At 37.1% G+C, this 20844-nt stretch overlaps 5 protein-coding genes across 5 annotated transcripts; 4 read left to right on the top strand and 1 right to left on the bottom strand.

Annotated features, from left to right (window-relative positions):
- Positions 1 to 607: 607 nt before the first annotated feature.
- Positions 608 to 20266, bottom strand: LOC115627385 (synaptic vesicle 2-related protein). The gene is made up of 4 exons (XM_030523038.1): positions 20224 to 20266; positions 3405 to 3920; positions 1927 to 2565; positions 608 to 1023 (listed from the first exon to the last, which is right to left on the bottom strand). Exons 1-4 carry the CDS (start codon positions 20264 to 20266, stop codon positions 686 to 688), a joined length of 1536 nt encoding a protein of 511 aa, XP_030378898.1. The 3' UTR covers positions 608 to 685.
- On the top strand, positions 4065 to 16838 carry LOC115627348. Its single transcript, XM_030522996.1, has 2 exons — positions 4065 to 4340; positions 16726 to 16838. The coding sequence occupies exon 1, from the start codon at positions 4065 to 4067 to the stop codon at positions 4329 to 4331; it is 267 nt and encodes an 88-aa protein (XP_030378856.1). The 3' UTR covers positions 4332 to 4340; positions 16726 to 16838.
- On the top strand, positions 6963 to 16864 carry LOC115627095. Its single transcript, XM_030522648.1, has 2 exons — positions 6963 to 7332; positions 16726 to 16864. The coding sequence occupies exon 1, from the start codon at positions 7046 to 7048 to the stop codon at positions 7277 to 7279; it is 234 nt and encodes a 77-aa protein (XP_030378508.1). The 5' UTR covers positions 6963 to 7045; the 3' UTR covers positions 7280 to 7332; positions 16726 to 16864.
- Positions 8777 to 9211, top strand: LOC115627347. Its single transcript, XM_030522994.1, has one exon. It carries the CDS (start codon positions 8777 to 8779, stop codon positions 9209 to 9211), a length of 435 nt encoding a protein of 144 aa, XP_030378854.1.
- On the top strand, positions 14756 to 19126 carry LOC115627197. The gene is made up of 2 exons (XM_030522811.1): positions 14756 to 14981; positions 16726 to 19126. The coding sequence occupies exons 1-2, from the start codon at positions 14756 to 14758 to the stop codon at positions 17562 to 17564; spliced, it is 1065 nt and encodes a 354-aa protein (XP_030378671.1). The 3' UTR covers positions 17565 to 19126.
- Positions 20267 to 20844: the final 578 nt, after the last annotated feature.

Genomic DNA, 20844 nt, shown 5'->3' with positions numbered 1-20844 from the left:
TGGATTTTGGATTTAAATATTTTTTACAATTACACCCAGATAGGCCAATTCTACAGCAAATTCTAACCATTATCTAAAAGATTACAAAAAAAGGATGCGAAGAAATTAAAATGTTAAGCTTAAGGCAAATAATAGTTTATACAATGTATATACTTTTAGATCAAGCTACTTGTAAACAAAATAAAACAGGTAATAGAGTAGCTGGATTTTGGATTTAAATATTTTTTACAATTACACCCAGATAGGACAATTCTATAAAGCAAATAATAGCCATTATCTAAAACATAAAGTATGCGAAAGAAGAAATTAAAATGCTCAGCTCAAGTTTATACATTTTCTTACAATGTAAAAATATATTTAGATCAGATAATTACTTTAAAACATAAAACAAAAATTGACATTACAATAACATAAGTTAATGGAAAACTTAATAGTATAACAAATTTCGTAACTAAATTAAAGACCAACACACTATGTGGCATCGAAGCCAGTGTGCGACCAAAACAGAGGTGTCAACAAAAATACACATAAATATTAGCTCGATCTATTCTAAATGCAAATAAGTAGGGATGAAGACATGATAGATCTTCTTCAGTTTGTTCATTTGCTTTTCTCCTCATTTGTAAGCGGCTTGAGTGCGAAAAAGAGTGCTACTTTTTAACTACTAGACTACAATACTCGTACACTAGAACTTTGGGCGACGCTTGTCGGGCATGAACCAGCCCATAACTATAATTAGCACGGATATGCCAAATAGGGTCCAGAAGACAACTTCACAGCTGCTGAAGAGCAGACGACCCAAGACGTTGCTGCCCACAACGGCCCCCAGACGACCCACCATCATAATGAAGCTCATGCTCATCGCATTGATCGAGGTCGGATAGAACTCGATGGCGATTGTGCCGATCAGCCCGCCACAGTTTCCAATCGCCATAATTATGGTAACAGCAATCACCACTAGGGCCATTTGATTGATCCATTGCAGAGCCAGCAGGCTAATGGTCGTAAGTGCGAACCAAATTACTGAGAAATATGTAAATTAATATCAATTTAATATGAAATATAACTTTGAAACTATTTAAGTATGTTCATATGAAATTTAATTGTTAAATAAATGATATTTAACACATTTCCTTAGAATCGGAAACTGGTCCGTTTCAAATGAAAATGTAAAAACGTTTAACCTACAATGAGTTGTAATATGTGGAAAAAGCAAATAGAGTTCGTTGATTTTCAAAACTAATTTAATTGAGTTGAAATCGTCCTTTAGTTGCTTTTAATAGAATTTTTCATAAAATGTGAAAGACCCTCAAAGAAAGCTGTGCTTTATAAATATCTTAATAAAGACCAAAGTTTTTATACTTATTCTTTCAATGACCGCTATATAGCATACTATAAGTCAACTGATTTTAATCACACAAGGAATTAAAAAAAAACACGAATACAAATTTTAGTTATCCTTTCGAGATCAACAAAGAAGTTTTTGGAACTCAGACTGGGTCTTAAAGCGATCTTTCGTAGGGCAGCTATATAACACATTGAGACGTAATAAGGCTTGATGGATAAGACATGTTTGCTGTCCCTGGCTAATACAGTTCAAAAGTTCTCGAAGTTCATACAGTCGAACAGGCGGGCAGATGTCATCATGCTGATCATATATGTATGTAGGTATGTACCTATGTCACGCATTCTTTCTAGTAAACATATTTTTCTAAACGCACTTAGAGTAAGAATTTCAGTCCAGTTCCACAGTTGGGCATCGATTCAAGCATAATATGCTTGATTTTTTCCTCTGTAATCATATTTTTCAAAGACTACGAGTACTACTATATGTATGAAAAAAGTAGGCCGATCCAACGAGCGAACCACTAATCCATTTTGAGTTCATTTAGTTAATGAGTTAATTAGTAGTTGGGGTCTACTTACGCACTAAATTACGCTTTCCCACGTAGTCAATGGTGTAGGCAAAGATCACGTAGACGACCGTAAAGGCGGCTCCAATGATGATCATTGTGTAGTACGTGGTTAGGTCGACATCTTCACAATTGCTGGCACTGGTGCTGTCCACGGCCTGGAGAACGGTGCAGAGATGCGAGCTGCCCTCACTATTGCCATTCAGTTCATTGAGTATGGTGGGGAACCACATGAAGATGCCCTGCGCTATGCCATAGACAAAGAACTGGATAATGCAGAGGTTAAGGGTATGGAAGACGCGTGAGCGATAAAAGATTGGCACGGTCTGTTGCCACACCAGCCTGAAGGCATCACAGACGCCATTTATGCTCGACAAACTCGATCCGCTGTCCTCCACAGTTAGCAACTGGACGGGAAACTCAGATTTGGGACGGCCCGTGTTTTGGGCAAATATCGTACGCATAGTTTCGAGAGCACCCTCCCCATTCCCCTGCACCAATTGATATTTCGGCGTCTCCGGCAGCAGACAAAGACCAATTACCGACAATATAATAATGGAGACATCAGCGATGAGCAGCACACGCCACGAACTGAAACGCATTCCCAGTACTATCGTCTCGATGCGCAGCGGCAGAATGCCAATGGCCATGGCTGGGAAATGGAAATGGAGATGGAGGGAAATTAAAAATTATATCAGTTACTAAAAGGGGGGCAATTGGGAAAGCTATGAACAATGTTTTTAGTTTGCTCTTCACTTTTTTTTAAAAAGACTGTGTATGTCCCATATATTATAATGGGTTCAAAAATGTATTGTATATTTGAAGAACTTCTAATTCTAGATAAATGGGAATCGAAGGCATACGTTGGATTAAAAAGAATGCCTTTAGAGTTAATTTTTTTTCTGGCAATCTGGCATTCAGTCTCCTCTCTCAGTTCTCTTCTTATATTTTTCAGTACCCGTTCTTACTCATTCTCATCCGTTCTCTTACTTCTGCTTCTCACTGTCTTTCTCAAGATCTCCTAATAATAAATGTTTTTATAATTCTGACCAAAAATAGGAGACTGAGTTGAGGAATCTGCTAGCACTGAACGAGAAATTGCTTTTAAAGTAATAGACGAACTACAGAATGAACTTTTTATTGCTTTATAGTATATTTATAAAATTCAGTACTCTATTCAAGCCAGAACATCACTTGTTTGAGTGCATATTGGGTTCCAAAATATTCAAATACGTTCATACATTCATTTATCTAGAATAAAAGTATTAAGGTGTGTTCAGACTGGCAAATAATTTCCACGCAATTTTGTCAAATTTATTTCAATGAAACCAATAAAAGCTCAAACCATGAAAACAGAGGCTACTACCTGATGATTTATTTTTCCAAGTCTACTCTGCTAGAATAACACAAAGTTGTGGGCAAATTAATTGCACGTCTGAACACACCTTAATGCTTTTAAGCTACATTTTCTTGGCATTTATTTATACTTACAGGGGGCAAACATCACGGCCAAGCAGAGAAAGCCGGAGAGAAGTGTAACATGACGGACCCGCGAAACGCTGCCATGAAACTCCCCGCACAGACTGAAGACACACGCCTGGCCGCCGGAGATGAAGAAACCGACAAAGAAGCGCAACACAATCAGCATCCAGATGTTAACTGAGAAGCCAGAGACAATCGAGCTGATGGCGGCCAAACCGAGACCATAGCGTAGCGTCTTCGTACGACCCCAGGTGTCGGCCAGAAAGCCCATGGCATGTGAGCTTAGGACGACGCCCATAAATCCCGCCGATGCCAGCACACCCTGCTCCGTTATGGTCGGCTTGAGATCGCACTTAACCAGCGGCATTATCAGACTAACGCCCATTATCTCCACCATGACGGACATGAAGCACAGGCCGCAGATGAGGAGCAGCTTATAGTGGAACCATCCAACGCCAGCCAGACTAATGGCCTGTTCGAAGCTATGCGACGACTGTTCCGGCGTCTTGACTTTTTTAACTGCAACTAGATAACATAGAATGGGATTGAAGGGCTTTAAATACTGATGGCTAATCAATGGCTATCAATCATTATAAAATTTGCATAATTCCGAGCCTTTATAAAGCGCGACAAAATGTTCAAACCGAGACACAATTCAACAATTCCACAATGACGAGTGGTGCGAGTGGGACGAAACCCACAATGCCCGGCGATGTGCCAAAGGAGTCCGATGAATCAGCGCCGGCCACGTTCTTTGAGAGCAAAATGTTTCGCTGGATATCCATAATGCTCTATTTGGGCGGCATTAGTGGTCTGGGCATGGTCCTGGCCCTCTACTATCTACTATTCTTTAACTCCCACATGCCCGAAATACATTTAAAGTTTCCGGTATCGATTGGTGGGCATCCGGTCCAGAAGATTCATGAGTTCCAGTAAAATGTCAAGGTAAGTACAAAATATGTTGCTATACACTCTAGAGGTGGTTGTTATTGCAGTTACCACTAAGGTCGTATGTTCTTGTGATTGCCACAAGCGTTCCAAGAGGGGCACAAACCAAATTGAATTGAATACTAAAATATTTATCTGAGAATTGTGTTTTCCAAAAAAAAAGGTCGAGAAGGGAACTATACATAGCTTTGAGAAAACACTTTTCTAACCGCGAAAAGGCTCACCTTTCAAAAAAAAAAAAAAATAAATAAATAAAAAAATAAAAATAAATAAAAATAATACCGTTGCAAGTTCGCGAACTACTTTTCAAAAGTGTGGCAGAATAATTTTTGTGTGATTTCATAAGTAAAACCGAACTTAAATAAACCAAAGGAGCGTGATTTCAAATGTAGAATCGAACTTCATTCGCAATTGAATCACAACATTCCGAATAACATGAAATTGGGTTCAAACTTCTTGAAATCGTTAAGTGCGTGATTTCAAATGTAGAATCAAACATTATGATATCCTTGTTTTTTTATTGTTGCTTTATTTAAGATCTGTCCTATTAGAAAATTATTTCATGAGCCTTGAATAGTAGCATCTTACAAAATACAAGATTAAATGGGGCTTCGAAGATTTAAGTTAAAAGGTATTTGGAGGAATATACCTTACTCGGACTCGTTAAATGCGTGCTTTCAAATGTAGAATATAACTTCATTAACGATTCCATCAAAATATGTATATCATTGGAAGTTCGCGTAACTTATTGAACGACTTTTCAAAAGTATGGCAGAATAATTTGAGTGTGTTTTCTTATATAGAAAGGAACTTTATAAAAGTTAAGTGCGTAAATCTTTTAATATAATTATTAAATAGCTCTGATAGAATGTTTCGTTACAGTTCTCTAAAAATTTGCATTACGAATAACAGAATTATTATTAGTATAGGAACAATTAACCCAATAGCAAATTTTCAAAAAAAAAAATTCCCTCATGTGTAAACATTTCACACAAAATATTGAAAAAACATTGCTGAACGTTTCTAAAACTTCAGAAAACCGTAACGCTTTCAAGAATTTTCGATGGCTTGTTAATTAATAGTGTTACAGACGTAAGCCCCTCTGCTGGCTGCGCCATTGGTTGTTACTCGTATTTTTGCGAGGGCCTCAAACAACGCACTCTGAATACATTTAGTGGGACGGTGGGGCAGTACGCGTATGGCTGCCTAATTGGATTTGACAATGGCTGTTGGGCCGTACTCTTAAAACAAGGCAAATAGCTAACAATCCAGAAGCAGTTCGACTCCGCTATACCCTACACCAAACAAAGGTTCTATTTTGAAAATATGTCTACACTTTTTTCTTATAGAAAAAATGTACATTTATTTATATCCAAAAAGCAAAAGGGTATACTAGTTTTTATTTCAATAACTATCATTAAATGTGTGCGAGACAAGTTTCTTGCCAATTGGCAAGTGATGGGAGCCATCTTGGCTTCAGGTCGAATCCTATTAGTGCTAGTAAGTCTATTTGACCGCACACGCCTTTTTCAAGAGGTAGTGGGTAAGGGGTTTAAGGGGTCGTAAATGCATTTCGCTTGCACTTCAAAAGCAATAATTGGAAATAGGGCGAAAATGTAATTGCCTGGGTTAAAGCAAAAAAACAATAGCAGAAGCTACAATAGTTTTGAGTGTAGGTGTAGCTTAAACCACGACTATTGAATACTCTTTATAAGGCTTGACTGTTGTCCGCCAATAAGAAAATAAAAGAAGTAATGCAGTATGAAAGGTCTTGAAATCTATAAGAGCTAGCACAACAAAGCTTGGTATCCAGTTTGTTAAAATATGAGAAAATAAAGCAGGACCTTAGATAATACGAATTTCATATTAGTATATAAGACTAGAGTTTTAAGGAAAGTGAAGCGGGGTTTTCATTTTGGATCCCCTTCACAGGTTCCCCTAAATCCGAGAAAGGACAAGCTTGTGCTTTTTTACAGCATTTAACTGAATTAAATTATGTTCAAAATGCAGTATTTAAATTTCTTAACTTAATCTTTTTATATTTGTTATCGTTTTTGCGCTTAAATTTTTTGCTATCAAATTTTATTTCATTTCATTTATTTTTTTGATTACGTTTTGAATACTTTTCTATGATTTTTTATGATTCTAAATAAATAAATAACAATTTTTATTGATAAAATGTAATAATTTTAGTGCAATGGTTTTATTTATTTTTATTTATAAAATCAATTTACATATTTTTCAAACTTAAAATTTATTTATATATTATTATTATTTATTTATATTTTTTTAAAAACAATTATTTGTTTAACTTAAAATTCGAATACGCCTATGAGTGGAACAAATTGAAGAACTGAAATGAAATACTCTCCGCAGCTATTTGGAGGGTAGAGCGAGCGAGTGCAGAAAGAACCCAAAGCAATGAATGAAAATTGAAAACGAAAATGAAAACCAAAACCGAAACAACTACAACCGCAGAAAAAGACGATGGGCAGGAAAGAATGCGGGGAGGGGAAAAAATGGGAAAAAAAAGACGTTGCCTTTCTAAGCACCACTGACGGGGCCTCGTTTAGCGTTGTCGCAAATTCTTAGGCGAAATACCTTTTAGTACGCCTTTGGATTCGAAAACCTATAGAAGAAGCGCCCAGCGACGCTCAATTTCTTTACTCAACATTTGCCTAATATCGTGCGCTATCCTCATTATGTCCGGCCTATCGAATCTCGCCAGTGTGGTGAATCAGGTGAAGGATGAGGAGATACAAGTGCCAAAATCCGACGACTTTTTCGAGTCGAAGACGTTTCGTCTACTCACCCTAATGCTCTATATGGGCGGTGTTAGCGGCATGGGTCTATCCCTAGCCGTCTACTATTTCTTCATTTGGGACTCACGCATGCCCCCATTGCCCGTCTTCAAGCATACGCACCAAATTGGCTAAAACCGTCACCAAATCAGATTCAGATCAGCTCAACTGCAACAACAAACAATTGGGTGAGTGTGCAAGTATATACATACAGATATCGCGTATACGCACTGTATCCCCGCCCCACTCCTTTTTGATACGTACATAGCAGAGCTGTGCGCGTGACTGTAATCATCGTCGCGATCACGCACATTCACAAAACATTCTTTAAAGTTTTGCGTTCCGGTTTTTTCAGAAATTTTTTGATTATTTTATCCACACTAGACGCTCTGAAGATTTGAAATTTAACAAGAATTGGAGCTTAATATTATTGTCATTGAGTAGCTTTTAATTGTTTGTCGTGAGTGCTGGTGACTAGCAACAAATGTAGACTTGTCTCATCCATATGCATGGCAAGTTTATAACAAGCCATATATCCATATTAAAAAACAATGAAAGAATTTATCGCTGCAGAAATCACTCTTTTAAGGATAACTCTTTTGTTTATAAAGATACCTCAGTCAAAACTATTATTAAGGGGCTTCATATAGTGCTCCATATTATTCTGAAGTTTCATCAAAATCGATGAATCATATATCTGCCATAGCAATGATCGTTGCAGAAATTAAATCTCTCTAATTTTTTAATGAAAATATTTGCGAGAAATCTGGTATTTCTGATTTTTTGAAAGTGTTTTATAATATTTTGAAGTTGAATCAAAATCGGTTAACCATATGATATAGCTACCATAGGAGAGATTGAAACAAATACTAATATATGTAAGTACCAGCACCTCTTAAGATAATTATAGCCATGTCTCGGCTCACTATATCATATATGTAAGTAGTTGTCAATAGAACACAATTGTTAAATTTGTTTGTTTTCCAAATTGGTCGCACATTGTGAAATCCAGAAGTTGTACTTACAGCAAATATTTCACGCACGCTCACGCACGCAATCTCGCACATCTCTAGCACAACGTTTTTAATCTAAAGTGTGATTGCCTGTTCGTATGCCTAGGTGGAGGGGGAAGGGGTCTGGCATTCGCTATTGCCGACCATCTGATCTATTACTTGTCAATTCCTTTTTGCCAGTGGGATTAAATATAGCTGCCGCAGCGAAAACCCAATCCAATGACGAACGCTCGCGTCATGTTGATATGAAAACAGAGAGAAAAACAAACCTGACAGCCACGCACAAAATTAATCCGCCTATTTACGTTTCACTAAATCGCAGAGTTTGTCCATCAATGGCCCAAAGCTGCGTCGAAATTTCATTATCTGCCTATCTGTCCTTCCTTCCATCTATCCATCCATCCATCCATCCATCCATCCATCCATCCGTCTCTTCTCTCTGTCCGTCCGTTTGTTACTTTGTTACTTTGCGTCATCGAGCTCGTGCCGATTAGACGTTTGCAGTGAGAAAGCGCGCCGCGATTTTGATTTAATCGTCAGTTTGAGTCGCATATCAAATCAGTAAGTGGCACGCCACACAACGAGGCGCCACAGCGGTGCAAGCGCGTAGTGTGCAGACATGTCTGACAGCTCAGGCACCACAGCAACCGCCACCACAGCGAACACAGCAACAACTGAAACGGCAACAACACAGCAGCCAGAAGGCAACACTGCAGCAGTTGCAAATTTGGTCAAAATCGTTAATATCATCGAATCGAATGTTAAAGGCGATGAACCCGACAGTCCCAAGGCAGCGCCCATAGGTGTGCGATTCAGTGGTGTTGCCCCCAGACGCACCACCATCTCGTATGTCCCCAAATCGCCGCAACTCGAGGAGATTGTGTTCGCGGAGCCAACATTTACGGAACGCTTCGCACGCTACTTTGTCATTGTCATCTATCTGTGCGGGCTCTGCAGTCTCGGCTTCTTTCTCTCCATCTATCATGTGTTCTTCTGGGACTCACGCATGCCCCCAGTGTTCAAAGGTCTAAAGAAGCCGCCAGCCTTTGGCTAACCAAGAGGCAAGGTAAGACAAGCACTGCAAACTCTTTCAAATACAACACTTGCCTGCAATTCTTCCCATTGATGGGCAATGGAATGTGGGGTGGTTACCATACGCTCTACATTCCTAAACAGCATTCCCCTATTCTGAAACCAAAAGAGATCATATTCTCTGCCAAGGCTTATCTAGCAATTTAACTATATAGCTATATAGGTGTATAAAGCTTTCTATCTAAGACAAGCACTGAAAATCGTTTCAATTACAGCACTTGCCTGCAATTCTTCCCATTCATGGAATTTGTGATACCAAAAGTAATCTTATTCCTATCATGGAATATATATCTATCTGTTAAACTATGTACATATATATATATAGTTATCTATCTAAGACAAGCATACTAAAAATGTTAGCTTCAGGACGCCTTCCGATCTCAACCTAACTTGGACTTAATGCTTTTGCATGCATAATTTTATTTTATATATATAGTACATACTTGATTGTTTTTATGTATATTGTTATTGATCAATTGGTCCACTGTAAATTGAATTAACTATTTTCATATTGAAACAGAAAAAAATTGGAAGGAAAAACATAAAAAACTTATAGTATAGGAAAAACCCCAAAATTCTTTAATTTCTGTTCATTCAAGCGCCATAAAACTTCACATCCACGGGAATATTTTGAATATTGCCACAGAATTTGAATAAAATCGGTTGAGGGGTTAAAGAGACTATAGGGAACATACATACATACATACATACATACTTCAATTTTTTTAAACATCTATGATAGCTATCTATTTATCTATTAATTCTCTAGAGAAAGAGAGAGATGGACGGCAGCCAAAACAATTGTATGTTTTCAGAAATATTCTTTTCTTTTTTTTAAAAAAAATTAATGTGTTATTTTTCTGTGTATTCAGATCCATGGCCATAACGTGAAAGCTTAACATTTTTTATAAGGGTACACACATTTAATACTGCATGTATTTTATTCGTAATTTAAATCATGCATCTGCGATGATTTTTGGAATAATCTAAATATAAATAGAGTGCTGCGTCTCAAGATACTATATGCAACAAAATTGTTTAGTATAGTCCTATGTACGTCAAGGCATATCTATCTGACCACATATTCTATATACATATAATGAGAGTGCTGCCAAAATATTTATTTATATTCAGATCGCTACATGATTCCAAAATCATGTTTTCCCTAAATCTGTAAATAATATAAAATAAACGTAAAAGAATGGAAGAGTGGTTCTATTAATTTCTATTGGAAAAATCACGTTGAGGTATAAGCTAGTTAGCCGAAATTAGTCACTTGCTATTAAGACGAACACCAAGCAAAATAATATTGAAACCTTGGATCCATTTCGTTTTGATTTTAGGGTATAAGATAGATGTTGTTGGTAACCGAGGAGCCTCTAGTATCGCAGAGCAATCATTTATGATGAGGACGAAACGAAAGTGGGCTTAAATAAATAAGGATAATGAAATGGCTGCTGGCAGTTGGCAAATTGGCGAGCAAAACAAAAACAGTCTGAGTTAATTTTCATCAATTTTCTTGGCAGCGATGGTGGCGACAAGTTCGTTTACTTATTACCAAAGTTTTACTTTACTTTTTTTATTAGCAGTGTGTGTGTGTGTGTAGTTTTCCCCCCTCCAAAAGTTTGGCCTACTTTTCTTGGCAAGTAAGTTCCCAAGTTGTCGGGGCTGATGAATATGGATTTTTGTTGCCACACTTTGGCGCTTCACTTATTTTCAATGCTATGAGACTAAGCCTAAGCCTTTGGCCAACATACACAAACACACAGACACTCACACACCCACACACACCCTTGAATATACTCCCATATACATATACTTATGTATGCACATACATATATAGTAGATAGATGCACATACATACATACATACATACATACATACGTATAGTTATGTATATGGAGGGAGGCATGCAGAATATTTGTACATAGAGAATCTAAAACTATACTCGCATATCCATAAAACTGCACTCGGCCCTTCGGCCGCTCTCCCAACCTGCCTCCCTCCCTCCCTCGCTTCCTCAGCCGCTCTATCTCCCTATCTCCCTCCCTCCTCTTGCCTTTGCAAATGGTCGTCGTTCGTCGTCACTCGTCGCGCGCACACTCACTGACTGCATTCTATTCTATTGTCCTACTGACCCAGTAGCAGTTTATTAACCCCACAACGGTAAACTCAATTACAACAACAACAACAACAACAGCAACAACAACAACAACACACGAACACACGAATATAGCAGACGAATGGACGAATGCTCATTGCACTTTTTCTTTCATGCTTTGAACAGAAACGACGGCCGCCGAGTGCAAGCCCGAAGCGATTCCGAATGCGATTCCGAATGCGAATTGGAAAACAATGTAAAATTAAATAAACAGTAACGTAAAGGATAATAACAAGGATGCGAGTGTGCGAGTGTGCAGCGAAAGTTTGACCCGCAAAACAAAATGGTCAATGTTCGGTTACTCAGTAGGTCGCTGGTTCTATCTCTCTGTCTGTCTCTCTGTCCTTTTTGTTTGCGAACGTCCTTCGTAGAATGCGCCTGCGAAGGTTGTCTTGGCAATGCCTCCAGCCGAGTCTTTGCCAATTGGAAAATACGAGCCAACACAACAACCCCACTTACAAGCCAAATTGCAGCTTTTCAACAAACGCGAAGAAGAAGAATGTTCTTCCAAATTCCCAATTACTTATGTATTATATACATATATGCTGTAATTATTGCCAACACTCTATAGCATTTGTTCCCATTATCCATATCTGCAAATATTTTGCTCTTTCGCTTGTGAAAATGTGAAATTGATTTTATATTTGTTATTAAACTTCTTACACAATATTTAAATACAGGAAATGCAATTGAAATTTCATTTCTAAAACATTCTTTGAAAGTCAGTCAATCACAAATTTATTTTCCAAAGCCCCTAAAATACTTGTACTCGTATATTTTTTGGCTAAATACATTTTGAAAATCTGCGTTCAATAAAATGTATAATTTTTTCGAATAAGAAAAAGTTCACTCGTATATAAATAGCATAATTTCGTTAGAAATCAGTAAACTAAGTAAAAATCGTAAAGCAATACTTGGATTGGAAGCCAAATATTTATAAAGTCCGTCATACAAAGATTTTCTAAATGTCGCTCAGCTACTTAGCTTTAGGAAAATATCCAGTTCTTGGAGTTTTGACTTACTGATTTATAGTCTATGGAAAGCTAATCCACTGCTTAAGATGGTTGCTGTTGTTCGAAAATGCGACAAAATCTTTTCAAGTTTATGAGAAAGTCATTCATTAACTAAGTAGTTAATTAAATTTATATATTCACTTAATATATGACTTCATTGGGAATTCCAGAGAGAATACTACATTTTGGTGTCTTTTTTTTTGTGGATTTTTTTTTTATCTCCTAAGTCTCCTTTTTAACATTTATTTTCAGATCAATATCAAGTCATATTGAAATAAAAAAGTTAAAAGAAAATTAAAATAAAAACATTAATATTATACAATCACTTAAGATGTGTTTTACATAACATTTCAATTTATTTGATGACTTTATCAAACTTTAAGAGAGCAAAAGAGTACTTATGCCTTATTATCGAATATGCATCTTTCTCAAGGCAATACTTTGTAGGAAACATTTTAACAATTACTGGAAATCTATGTGAACTGACTTAAATGGAATTCCAAAATATCATAAAACACTATAGAAAACTCAGAAATGCCAAATGCCGATGATTTTTGCAGCGATCGGTCGTATGGCAGTTATATAAAATAATAAGGCTATACATGGTTTATAATAAACTTGCTCTGCGTATTAATACGGAAAGTATACATACCAAGTGGGGTGTCCCTAATTGTTGGAATACAAAAGTTCTCGATGTTCATACAATCGAACAGATGGACAAAAGGTCGAATGGATGGACGGCAGACATTACCGACGGTCGCCTAGACATGCTGATCATATACTATATACCTATGATAGGGGTTCTGCTATGTCTGTTACATAAGCTCGGCTTTCTCATACTTTGGATATAACTAGGGTAGTATGAGATGAGATAGATTCATACTATATGTTGAATTTAAATAAACAGCTGCTATTTATAGAAATATGAAAGCAATTCGTGCTTTTATTAAAAGAAGTCTCTTTTTCCGTTAAACGAAGCTCCAACTGAAGAGAAATTGGACGCAGGCCGTAATTATTGTTGAATAAATAATTGTTTGACTAAAAGTGAATAATCATCAGAGGTAGTAGAGGGAGAGGGGGTAGAAGGGAAGTTGAATTGCGATACTGTTGTTTTGTAAATAAATTTTGGCGTGCATTCAGCAAATGTTTAACAATTAGCGCGTAAATCGGGGGAGCCATAAAGGAGGCATGAAAATATAAAAATCGCGTATACGACACGTGGGCGGGCGGCCGGGTGTGTGCGAAACACTTATACTTGACACAGAAAACGAAACAAAAAGAGACTAAACGACTGACTGACTAACTGACTAACTGACTGACTGACTCACTGATTGACAGCGAATTGCTGCACTGTTTTTGTTATTGTTTTTGTTTTTTGGAAGAATACTCTTGTACGGCGCGCGTGCCAATTGCTAAGAAACAAGGCGGCAGATTGTTGTTTTTGGAAAGGGAAATGTGAAATAAAGAGAAGAAAATAAATAAATGTTGCAGCGTGCAGTTTTTGAGGATCGCTGACCACACCCACGCCGTGCAACGATGCGACCGGAAGTGCCGCACGAAGGCAAGACGTTTGCACAAACGATGCTTTTCCTGCGCCATCATCGTCAGTCGGTCGAGCAGTCGAGCAGTCGGGAGGTCGGTTAGTCGTTCGTTCGTTTGTTCGTTCGTTATATATAAACATATACATATATTTGTATCCATATATATTTGTTGACGACAGCTGTTGTTGGACTGACTGGCTGGCTGGCTGGCTGGCTGTGCCACTGTGTGGCATCACTTCAGTTGCATTCGCTCAACGTGTCGGTTGGGAGTTCTCTTTTCGGCTAGTCCGTGTCTAGTTTTCTAGCGTTGTGGTGCGTGCGGTGTGCTGTGTTGTGTGTCTATTTTCGTGTGGCACGATAACGTCTCGCCTATTTTCAAAAAACTATTCGTTACTTTTTTTCAACCAACAATTCAAATAAAAACACAAAAATACAAACTACTCCATTAATAACAAACACTTTAATAATAAACAAACAATTCTCACACATCTACAAACACGCACACACATACACACACACACACACACAGACACAGACACACACGTGCATTTGGGCATTGCATTTATTCGTAAATAAACTAAAGTTAAAGAAACTATATCTCGATTTAAAAACATTTATAATCAAATGAGGCGCAACTGCTGCACATATCAATCAAAATTTTGGATGAGAAACATAAACTAAAGAAGCTAAAACAACTGCCACATACTAGAAAGAAAGAAAAAACAAAAACAATACTCTCGCATATATACTTGTATACATATACGATAAGGAAAATCGGAGGAAGCATCACAATGAATTCAAAAGTCAATTCGCTGGAGGAAAAAGTAAAACTGCCGCCCACGGAGACAATAAGCCGCTGTTATCAGCCGCAGCAGAATAATCGAAAGGTCATCCGAATTTTAACGGTGGCCGTCTATGTGCTTTGCGTCTCATTGGCTGCCATAATGCTCTCCCTATATTATATATTCATATGGGATCCAACTATACGACCGTTCGTTACGAAGGGCAATCACTGCGGTAAGTCAACATCTGTCTCAGCTGCTGCCTAAAGCCAGAGGTCGTTTGGGTCTGTTGGACAGTCAGTCAGTCAGTCAGTCAGTCAGTCAGTCAGCCAATCCCCAGTTCCAGATAGTTTACTTTCAATGGGGTTTTACTTTAGGGGGACCCTTTGTTGTGGTCATTGGACTGTTAAATCAAAACTGGGCCAATCAAAAGTGGGCTGACTGGCTGCAAGGAACAACACTCTTGTTTAGCCGGCTACCAATTGGGGTTGGGTTGCTGGGTTGCTTTTAGGGCTGGTGCTGACAGTGTGGGTCAAGTTGGAGCTTATTCTTGCCCCCATTGTTGTTGTTGTTTTTGTTGTTGTTATTGTTGCTATATACTACATACCCCAGAAATTAGGTCAATGGGGTGTCGTGCATACACGTGCATTTTCAGGCGCAAAACACATGCATTGGCCCACGGCGTCGGTGTCTGTATCTGAGGCTATATAGTATGCTATATATACATATATACATATGTGTATGTATATGTGTTTGTGTACATAGAGGTGTATGGCATTGCAAACGCATTAATTTATTATTCTTTTTGCCACATAATGCAAATAACGCTCAGTAGAACTGTAACTAAAACTTACTAAGACAGGTATTTACTTTTTGCGAACAAATTTGATTCTAAATTTCTAGAAATATATCAAAGTTTATTGGGAGTTACTAAAACTATTAAATAAATATTATATAAATAACATATATAAGTTAATCTTCAATTAAAAGTATAAATTTGTCAACTTTCACATCCGTGACATCCGTTATAAAAAAGGACAGTGATTCGAGGAATATTCCAAATCGAAATAATATTTTGGACTCAGTTGAAGGATATTGACAAAAATCTGTGCAGAGTATAAAAATACAGATGAAGAGTTGAACGTTCCGCGGTTCGCTTTTCCGTTATTTTGAATATGAGTGAATTTCTTCGAGAAACTTTTCAGTTCGGTGAAGAAGAAATAAATAAATAAATTTATTTATGTGAAAGAAAATAATTACAGCGAAAAACAAGCAAATAGAATGCATTTCAAATGTTGTTAAAAATTAATGTTTCGAATGAGCTAAAATCATTTGTTGCAAAGAAAAAAATGTTTTTCTGCTACAATTGTGACATAGATATTGAGAATATTTTTATAAAATATAAAGACCATATATTTTAAAAATCATAAAAAAATATTCAGTAATTTTTGAAAATTATAAGCTATATGCTAAAATTAAGAGTTGAATCTATAAAACGAAAACAATTCCGGATGCATTTCTGGACTGAATTTTGTGATATTTGAGAATTTAATTGGGGAGAACATATGAAGGAAAATATTTGGGCAGCTCTATAGTAACTGTAGCTTAAATTTTCGTTTTCTATGGCATGTTACAGGAAAATGGAACGTTTAACTGAAAATGAATAGCTATAGCAGCAGCAAGATAGAGAAATAACTTTCTTGTGGCATTATTTTTTGCTCCACAGATTCCAGATTTCAGAAATGTTCGAATTACAAAGTATATTTTCTATTGAGTTTGTAGCTATGAACAAAAATGTGCTTTAAAGCAGAACCTAACACTGAATCCAAATTATAAAAGCAATTCCTTCGTTCATAGTCTTTTCAAATGCAGACGGATCCGAAATATACATACAAGAGTTAAATGTTCCTGAGTTCAATTTTGTTTATTATTATTTTGTTGAATATTATGTTATAACTGTATTTTTTCTATATCTTTAGACAAAATTGTGATACCCGAAAAAATTGCTATACGCCTCCTAAACTCATCGGAAGTCACCGCAGAGCAGTTCTATAAGCACATCCTGGACCAGTACCGCCTACTGAACCATCGCCAGCACCTGCTACAGAAACAGCATCTACAACTGCAACACCTGGACGCGACCAATCGTTTTCAGGAAATATTTGCCACGGCCACCATCATACAGGCGCACCCGCCTCCACGTCTCTCGGACACCTACAATAAGCCACTGGGGCCCCCGTTGAACAGCAGCTATCGCGTCGAGTCGCCAGCACTAGCACCAGCACGTGCCAACAATAATGAGGCGACTCTAATGAACGCTGTGCCCCTAATGCTGGACACATCGCCGCCCATTGTCAGCTCCGGGAATATGGCGCATCTGAAACGTAAGACGCATCGTGGCCACAACAAACGTCATCGTCTAAGGGGCAGCAATGCCTCTGTCGCCGGCGCCGCTCAAAGCCATCAGAAGAAGTTGGTATCTGGAGCGGTATTCGGCGCATCCAGCACGCCAAACCCACTTGGAGAGCAGCAACAGCAGCAGTTCTCCACAGCCATTGTGCCACACAACTATATGGATGCGCCACTAAATCCCGCTGCCGGCACCATAGTTCAGCAGCCCATGCAACTTTACACGTCCATGCCCATACCGCTGATCCTGAGCTCAAGTGATGAGAAGAGGTCAAGTCATCATGCGCATGGGGAGAAGCGAAGCAATGCGCAGGCGCGACGACGCACCACCACAGCAACTGTGTCCGGTTACGATGCGCAGACATACCTCAATCCGTTCCTAACCGGCGAGCTGATTTTCGAGAAATAAGTCCAAATCCATTTCATAGCCAGCCAAATATGAGTAGTTAATACCAAAGACAATGGGTTCCCACAATATTTGCAGGAATTAATTGGAACTCTGTCATATCACACACTTACACACACTCTCTCACATACACAGACAAACACAATATTTAAGGTATGGTCAGACAAGCAAATAATTTGCATCCAAATATTTCGAAATTTCACAACTATGTCACGAGTATAATCCACTATTCTGATTTGGGATTCACTTTTCAAGACCTAATTGGAAAATAACAAAAATTTGTGCGCAAATTATTTGCATTTGTGACCGCACACACACTTTCAAAACTTTGGCCGAATATATGCAAAACAAATTCGTTGGCAAAGATCACAAATAGCTCCTTATAAAGGTACAATATATAGATAAATATTAATGTGTGCAGGACTTACAACAAATACAATACATAAAATATACCTATAGAGCCGAACTTCTCCTGGAACTAACTCGGAACAACAACAAAACGAAGACTATAAAAGCCCGAACGAACAATTTGTAGAAAATTTAAAAGTACATATTCAAAATATGTTCAACTTTCTAGAGAACGGATTATTTAAGAACAGTTCTTTGGATCATCAAAAAATGTTTTAACGATATTTTAATTCTCCAAATTCCACCATTTCATTGCATTTCAAAATCACATGTTTCGGGCTACATTAGAAAATTATAAAATGCATTTAATTGGGCAATCAGATATACGAAACGAACCCAAAATTCCCCAATCGAAATCGCCGCCTTGGAGAAGTTCAGCTTCATAATACTATATCCATGAGATTCGTGTAGAAAAAAAACAAATTATTCTAAATGTATACCAAGCAAAGAAAATTCCTTTTAGTCGAATATGTATTGATCGTATTTAAACTATATATACATATATACGTATATATATATATATATATATATAGCTAAGATGATGTTATTTAAGTATATGGGACCCACACCACTAAACCAAAACCAACAAAATATACTACATCCTGCGGCAAGCAAACACCCACCTAGGACACTGCTTTAAGGCAGCTAGCAAATGCTAATTAACTAACTTAGCAATACACTATTCAATACTACCACAAACTACCAGTTACCAATAAAACGCATGCCACACCCCCCTCCCAACACCATAAGCATCACAAACTAAACGAATACTCTACACAGTTCAGAGCACAGGAATAGCGGGTTCGGTTTAGCAATTCTCAATTATTGAAAAACTAATAACCAAGCGAAATTTTTACAAAACAAAAAAGTAAAAATTATAAAAATAGCATACAGGTACACACACTCTATACATGAGAATTGAACTCAATAATAATAACAATAATAATAAAAATAAAAATAATAATTATATAAATGCATATGTATATGGAATATTTATAAATGAAATTGTTGAGCATATATAAGACATACCATAAACATAAATATTATACACACATACGAGTATATACATTCATATATATACTATATATATATACCAAGAATAAAAAGTAATTTTGGTAATAAAACTCAACAATAGAACAAAACCAAATTCAAGCAAATCTGTCTCTCTCTTTTAATTCAAGCAGGAGTGTGGACAAAAAACAAACCAACGTTTGGGGGTGTTATTGGAATTGGTCCCATACATTGCATCGAGGGAATTAGTTAGCTGTTAGAGAGTGTTCTTGCAAAAACTTTGCTCAATAAAATATAATGAATTTCTAAAAATGCATCACAAAATAAAGTGATAAATCGTCATTGAGCGTGTTCACCAGGTTGTAGCGATTTGTGATTTCTTTATTTATGTTTGCCGATTGTTGATTTTGATCTGGTGACCGCTTGTGATGACTGTTTAATACAAATATTGTGATTTTAGTATTTTCTGACAAAAAGTCACAGTGAAATCAGTAATGATCGATCACAAATCACAAATCGCTACAACCTGGTGAACGCGCCCATTGTTTTACAACCGAAAGGCTTTCCCACAATATACTATAAGTATTACATAAAAGTCGTAGGGATTTATGGTTCGATTTTAGCGCCTCTCCTTTCTATGACAGCTACATGATAATAGACCAATTTGATGAGAGTTCCGATTATGGTGAAGCTCTAAAAAAAATCTCTACCAACTCTGATTACGATATCGTGATAAACAAAAAAGTTCTTTGTACTGGAATTTCCCTGAATGGCCTTGGAAAAGGCTGTACGAATAAGAGATGCTGATTTTGCAACATATTTTGAATATTTAAAAAAAATTTTAAAAGAAAATGGGGCCCAAATTAATGAATAATAGTTTACTTGTAAACAAAAATTGAAGTTAAGTTTATACCATTAAATACTTATTTAGAACACTTTTGTATAATAATTCGTTTTGGATGCAGCGACTGTCACATTCTTTCTTGTTTATTATTGGCTTTTAATATCGTAAATCTTGATTGCTTATAATCATTTTTCATTTTGTGAAAAATATTTTTTGATTCTTAAGATGAACAGTTCATTTATTACCAATTGGCTTTACAACATTATTGTACTTCCTTTTCGGTTCACAATACGCAAAAGTTAGAAAGAAAAAAAGATATACCAACTATTTAAACACACGCGAATTCATTCCGAATTTTCTTTCGAAGCAGACACACTTTTCCACGCAGGATCAACTCACCGAACTCGTTCTCATCATCTTCCACATAAGCCTTATTATCCATAGATGTATTTCTGTCCGAACAGTAGAGTCTGTTGTCGTTAGCTAAGCAAGACTGACACCTCTATATAGACCTGCGACACATTTATTATATTGAAATCCACAATTATGTACATATGTATGTCTGTCTTCGGAACGTGCCTCTGCGATAAAGAGTGAGAAAAGTTCAGCTCATTGGCCGATTAATGCTGGAGGTATACGAAATAAAAGAAGCGCGTGCTCATGGCTTGATGTGCTAGGCATGGGACGGACTGTTAAACTACTACCATATGATGGTCCAATTATGAGTATTACTCACATTGTACTGTAGTACCGCGTAATACGTACCTGCCTGTAGTTTCATAAAACACTTTAATGCAAGCTATAAAAATCATTTAATCACTGAACCCCAAAAAATATACAAGTCAGGCCAATTGGCACTTTCGACAGGCCGGTATCTTTAGGATAAGTAAACATATACAACAGATCTCCCATATTGATCATGAGACTTATCTTATCTGCAAAAACAAAAAATGCTACGAAAAGCTTATCAAGACCGCAACATACTTTACTCGTACAAGTATATTAGTACTATGTATGTAT

The sequence above is a fragment of the Scaptodrosophila lebanonensis genome, unplaced genomic scaffold, assembly GCF_003285725.1.
Source record: "Scaptodrosophila lebanonensis strain 11010-0011.00,11010-0021.00 unplaced genomic scaffold, SlebRS2 tig00000092-arrow-pilon, whole genome shotgun sequence".
NCBI lineage: Eukaryota > Metazoa > Arthropoda > Insecta > Diptera > Drosophilidae > Scaptodrosophila > Scaptodrosophila lebanonensis.
This window is presented reverse-complemented; position numbering and strand designations above follow the sequence as displayed.

Bases quoted from the DNA above. Each gene is read 5' to 3' on its own strand.
- LOC115627348 (XM_030522996.1), top strand. From the start codon at position 4,065: ATGACGAGTGGTGCGAGTGGGACGAAACCCACAATGCCCGGCGATGTG.
- LOC115627095 (XM_030522648.1), top strand. From the start codon at position 7,046: ATGTCCGGCCTATCGAATCTCGCCAGTGTGGTGAATCAGGTGAAGGAT.
- LOC115627347 (XM_030522994.1), top strand. From the start codon at position 8,777: ATGTCTGACAGCTCAGGCACCACAGCAACCGCCACCACAGCGAACACA.
- LOC115627197 (XM_030522811.1), top strand. From the start codon at position 14,756: ATGAATTCAAAAGTCAATTCGCTGGAGGAAAAAGTAAAACTGCCGCCC. The intron at 14,982-16,725 runs GTAAGTCAACAT...CTATATCTTTAG, and splicing joins TACGAAGGGCAATCACTGCG to ACAAAATTGTGATACCCGAA.
- LOC115627385 (XM_030523038.1), bottom strand. From the start codon at position 20,266: ATGGATAATAAGGCTTATGTGGAAGATGATGAGAACGAGTTCG. The intron at 3,921-20,223 runs GTGAGTTGATCC...TATGTTATCTAG, and splicing joins AGATGATGAGAACGAGTTCG to TTGCAGTTAAAAAAGTCAAG. The intron at 2,566-3,404 runs GTAAGTATAAAT...TCCATTTCCCAG, and splicing joins GGCCGTGATGTTTGCCCCCT to CCATGGCCATTGGCATTCTG.